Source organism: Silene latifolia, chromosome 4 (assembly GCF_048544455.1).
Source record: "Silene latifolia isolate original U9 population chromosome 4, ASM4854445v1, whole genome shotgun sequence".
Taxonomy (NCBI): Eukaryota; Viridiplantae; Streptophyta; class Magnoliopsida; order Caryophyllales; family Caryophyllaceae; genus Silene; species Silene latifolia.
In genome coordinates this window covers 10,843,567-10,849,510 of record NC_133529.1, presented here as the reverse complement: position 1 = coordinate 10,849,510, position 5,944 = coordinate 10,843,567, and the positions used below count along the sequence as shown (strand labels likewise).

Genomic DNA, 5,944 nt, shown 5'->3' with positions numbered 1-5,944 from the left:
GTAACCTTCTGTACGTAGCTATCTATCTACAGAGTAGTTGTTAATAAATGACTGATTCTATTAATGTTACCCGCCAACTTTCAAAAAATCTACTAGCATGCTTCGAGTACTGTCAACACAACCTCAGGGAATCCAACGCTCGGCTCTGCTCTGCTATTTAGGGAGCATATAGGCTAATTGAATGTGTTTCTCTGCATCCCACGTCAATGGGTTGACATAAATGAATTCGGGTGTGAGAGTCGCTTTAAGTTAAAAACCGTCTTAAATAAGAATTGATGCATAAAATTAGATAAGATCATTCTCATACAACTACATAAGATTTTAAGATGTAAATTGACTTTTGTCTTGGTTATATTGAAGGTTAATGATATTATTCAAATCACAAATTCTTATTTAAGACCGTTTTATGTTAAGACAGCACTTAAAACCGTTTTAAATGATGTTAAAATGAAAGAGAGATTCTATAAGGTCTTAATTTAAGACCGTCGTAGAAAGACTTACCGTATTCCAATCTACATTATTAATCATGTTGAATTTACGTTGACATGGTAGTTGTTTAGCTGACAATTAGTGAAACAACGATTGGATCGCATATGCATTAATGTTAGTCTTATTTTCTAACAAACTACAAAAGTAAAAACAGATATTATAGCAAAAGGCATGGGGTGGAATAATTAAGAGGTCCAAAATACATGGTATTTACTATCTAGTGCCCAATCACACTCACACACATCTTCTCTTTTCAACCAATTATCATTAAATTCCACCCAAAATCTTGTGATCTTCCTACCCTTTTAATATAGAACCATTTTCCCCTTTTTTGTTTGTCAATCTTTTAGATTCAACTTTTGTAAGACTATATTTATTGTGCTCGATGCGCATCCAAGAAATCCTAACTTCCTAACCAATAAAACTTTATTTCGACAGGTTTTGCGTTGTAGGCGTAGACAGTGTTAATTATAACTTTGTTTCGACATGTTTTACATCGTAGTAAGTATTTAGTGTAATTAGAAATAAATATGAGATGGTGCTAGATATTAGATAGATTTCATTAATAATTCTAAGATAGCGAAAAGAAAACTGAATTTTCGAAACAAAAAGTCTATACAACTAAATATCAAGGCCCCAAAATTTTCCGGCAGTCCATTTAATTTAAATTCCTTCGCTCCCTTGTTATTTTCATTTTTTTTTTTTGCTATGTACATGAAAGTAACATCAATATTCATCACATTTCCGTCCATCCGCCGGTCCATAATATTTATGATTAAACCCCCGAAGTTGATTTTCCTTCCCACCATACTCCCCACATGTTTCAAAAACCCGAAACAACTCCCCCCAAATTTCATAATTTTGCATAACCACCCCTGCAATTTGTACCACACCCTCTCTAAGACTCTAACAACTCAAGGCTTCAAACTTGACCGAAATCGGCCGGTTAAACCCGGATTGTGATAGCAAATTTCCCACCGTAGCCAAGTCCCTACAAAATACCCCTTGGAACGAGAACCCTAAATCCAGCCTATCCTCGGTTTGATCAACCTCGGCTTTAGCCACCGGACTAGGCTCCGATTCCACCTCATTTACGTGGACTCTATGCTTTTGCATTTCTAGCTGCTGCTGGTGTTGGGCCTGGGCTTGTTGCAAGGCCAAAGCAGCCTTCTTGCACCCCTCGGCTGCCGCCTCTTGCGCTATTGACCCCAAAAGATTAGTATAACCCTTTTGAAGAAGTCTATACAACAAAACAGCTGACATTCTAGCCCGATCTTTGACCGAATCATAATCCTTTTCATCGGAAAATTCACACCGGTCTATAAAACTGATTGACTTTTCCGGTTTATGTTTCAAAGCCAACAATAAATGTGCCCGGTCCAATTCCGATCTAGAACAACCCCTTTTCAACCCAATCAAACCATAATAATCGACATTATTCCCGGTCTCCCCCATTGCAATTCTCTGCTTTAATTGGTTCATCTTTGACCCTAGAGTAACAAGTCTTCCCGGTATCTCCCTATACGAAACCGACTTCGGTTTCCATGCTGGAGCGGCCGGTGTACGGTCCCTTAAAATGGAATTATACAACAATTTTACATGTTCAAGATCATGAACCGCATCGGTTATACACCCAATCATTTCAAACAAACCGGCACGTGCTTGAAGTGCGGTAGTGGAGGACGGGTCCAAAGCAAGAGTCCGGTTCAGATCAGCTATAGACTCGACGAGCCGGCCAGCTGACTTAAATGCATCAGACCGGTGTAAATAACACTCAGCTAAAAAAGCCTGTGGAGCAGCACGGCGACCTTCTAGAATCTTCGAAAAGTGGCGGATTGACTCAGTGTATAGACCGGCATCTAAGGCAGCCATTGCAGCTGCTCGACGCCGGAGAAGGAGCTTAATGTGGGCTATAAGGTGGGAGATTGACTCGATTTCTGTTAGCGGTTGGCGGTGATTAACGGCTGACTCTGATGATGACGTGGACTCAGAGTCGACAGTGAAGGAGAAACTGTCGTCAGACCAACATATGCTTTCGCGGCGAAAAGCCGCGGAAGCTAAGCGTTTGCCGTGTTGTAGAAGCACCATTGCATCCTCCATTAATCCTAGGTGGCAACATGCTTGTCCTAGAACCAAGTATCTGTAAATTCACAAACAAAACTAATTTAATCAAGGATTTCTACTACAATGTTTATTCAAATGCCATGAATTTTTAAATTTAATCTAATTATATTACAAATTCAGCGTAAAATTATTTATTTAATGTTCGAGTTAGATCAATTTCAATGGCTCTACAAGAATACAACACATTCAGTAATTATTAGGTGAGACGGTCTAACAATGTAGAATTTGTGCAACACATTATATTTTTGTTAAGCTTCTTTTTTTCAAAATTTCATCTAATTACATTACAAATTAGGCGTAAATTATCGTCTTAAGGGAGACTAATTGTTTAACTAATGTTTGACTTAGATCAATCTCATTAGCTCTACAAGACTACAACACCACATCACACACAAATTGTAAAATAAGACGGCCTAATACCGTGAGACGGTTCTCTTTATAAAAATTCATTGATTTATGGCTAACAATAAAAGAGGGATTTTTATACAAATAAACCGTCTCACAATGTAAGATCGTCTCGACATTACAAATAAAAGTTTGAAAAGTTTGCACTTTTACTAGGTCCAATTTTTTCCAAATTAAAAAGTTTTTGGGGAATGGGAAATTATATGAGATATCCAATAACAAAAAAAACAGAGTGAGGGTGGTGGACATAATGTCTTAGCGTAATGCACAAGATCATGTTTCTTTCGATAAAAGCAAAGTAATTGTCATAAATTTACTAAATTTAATGTATGGATTTAACCTTAGTTAATTTGTTAGTTAGCAAAAGTTTTGAACTTTGAGCTACATCATGTAAAAGTATGCAGAATCTCATTTGAGACCGTCTTAAGATTAAAGCGTCTCTTTCCATGTGATGCACAACTTATAGAATAAACCGTCTCACAGTGTAAAATAAAATGAATATTACTTGACAATAAAACGGTCCAACATGACTTATTTAATGTTAGTTATAATGATTATGTTGTAAGTTTAAGACGGTATTAAGCAAGACTAACTCGTAAAATAAATCTACATTATATTATTTGTCGAAAGAGAGATCGATTCGTTACCTCCATTGGCCTTCTTTATCATTATTCTTGTGAAATCCAGAGAGGACTCTTTTCTTAAGATCAGAAACAGAGAAACATTTAAAAGAAGGGTAATCACAACTCGGTGAATCGAACTCAGTGCTGTTATTCGACGAAGACGATCCCAACAGCTTGACTCGTTCTCTAGACGAGGAATGAGACGAGTTATCGGACGATGACCCGGACGAGTCATCCATCTTGTAACTCGGAATGTAATCCTGTAACATGTCTGCAACATCCTTGTATCTTCGTAGGTAGAGAAGTGAACGAGCTCTGAGTTCAAGAGCGAGTTCATGACGAGGTGAGAGTGATAATGCTGCATCGAGTTGACTCAGTGCTGAGTTTAACTCGGTCTGCTCCCCTGTTGAGATCATCACCTTTGCTTCTTTTACATATCTGTCAACCATCTGTTAATATTCAACCAATCAGAATCAGATAAATGTTGAATCTTTTATGAAAATCCAGTAATATTTTGACAAATTTATGGTTTTGCATGAAATACTGATTGGGTAAATTTGATGCTGACGGTATTTAAACCCGAGTTACTAATTAAGCTAGCTGATATCTGCGGTTAAACAAATTATTGTAATGTATAGAAAAAAACACATCAAAGTAAAAAAAATGATCTTTGAAAACACCCATGTAGATCAAAATCATCAAACTAATATTTTGAGAAATACCCATTATAGAAAAGGAAAATTAAGAATTGCCCAGATTAAAAAAATGTAAAAATTTGAACTATTAGTCTCTTTTAAATGTCCGTCTCAAGATTAAAACGGACCAAATAGTCTGCTTTTATCTTCTCAATGTTATTTGACTCGTTTTAAGTTTAGGACGGGTATTCTCGTCTTAAACAAGAATTAGTAAAAGATAAAAATGTAACCTTTTTGGTATTCAACCACCAATGCTTCTTATCTGAAGAAGATAGATGAGGAGAAGTAGAAGAAGTAGAAGAATAAGAGGAAGAAGAAGAAGTAGACATGGTTGTTATAAATGTCTGATCAAACAACATTCAACTCTTTTAATTATTTCTTCTTTTTTATTTCTCTCTCTCTAGAAATAATGAGACATTTATAAAGGTGTATGAAATGAAAAAAGATGGCTGTCAAAGAAGAAAATGGGAGTATGGTGGGGAGGTTATATATATGGAAAATTATTGGGGAGATTTGTTGAGTGAGGGGAAGGGTGTTTGTTGAAGGGATTATGGTTTGGGGGGTGGGAATGTAAATAATGACTATATGGTGTAGAGAGGAATAAATCAATGGTATCAAAGATCCTATAAATAGAAATGATCCTCTCCATTTCTTTTCTCTCTATTTTTTCTCACAATCTCTTTAAATAATAATTTCCATTATCATCCTCATTTTCCTTTTTCTTTATGCGTAAATTTAGAACCATTAAATGACAAAATACGATTCGGACCATTAATAAGAACTTGCCTCTCCATTTCTTTTTAGGAAATGGAGAGAAAATAGGCTCATATAAAATGACCTAAATAATAAAATTTGTTCTCAATTTTATACTCTTATCTAGAGTAATTTATAATTTTCAAAGTTGGCATAATATATTTTCCCTTCTTATCATTATCGTTTTTTTTTGGGAATCAATCATCTTTCAATTATGGAATTGCAGAAAATAACTAGATACTAATAGTTAATGATATATATAATTAATCTACTTTTCACGATAAGAGAAACAAATTATACTAATACTAATTGATTTACATCCTGATGGTATCAAGCTATACCTCACAAGTGCACGATTTTATTGTTGTACACTATTAAGGGTCGATCCCACAAGGAGTTGAGAAGACTACTAATTGTTCTAATCCTATCGTTTAGCTAAGTCGAAAATAAGGGAAGAGAGAATTAATCTAATAACTAAATTAGACAAAATAAAATGAAATGCAATTAAACAAGAGAATAAAAAGTGAGCAAGATAGAACTAAGTTGTAAATCAAATAATTAAAAGGCCTAAGACTCGGTTCTTCCCAAACAATTCGTAATTCCACACAATCAAATCTCTAGGCTAATCACAAGGGTAGGAAGGTGAGGAGGTGACAACTCTAATTCGCCTAAGACCCCCCTCTCGGGTTCGAAATAGGACACTAGTACTACCCACCAACCCCCCTCTCGGGTTCGAAGGTCGGAATCCCTAACTCAATACCCGACTACCCCAAAAACATGCATTATTCCCAAGGTAGTCCAATATTTGCTAAGGTCATTAAGCTCCGTCAATTCCCCTGGTCATCCCACTCCCTC

General features: G+C 36.0%; 1 protein-coding gene across 1 annotated transcript; it reads right to left on the bottom strand.

Annotated features, from left to right (window-relative positions):
• Window positions 1–1,014: 1,014 nt before the first annotated feature.
• On the bottom strand, window positions 1,015–4,797 carry LOC141652912 (uncharacterized). The gene is made up of 3 exons (XM_074460526.1): window positions 4,567–4,797; window positions 3,666–4,090; window positions 1,015–2,629 (listed from the first exon to the last, which is right to left on the bottom strand). The coding sequence occupies exons 1-3, from the start codon at window positions 4,693–4,695 to the stop codon at window positions 1,396–1,398; spliced, it is 1,788 nt and encodes a 595-aa protein (XP_074316627.1). The 5' UTR covers window positions 4,696–4,797; the 3' UTR covers window positions 1,015–1,395.
• Between the last annotated feature and the right edge of the window lie 1,147 nt (window positions 4,798–5,944).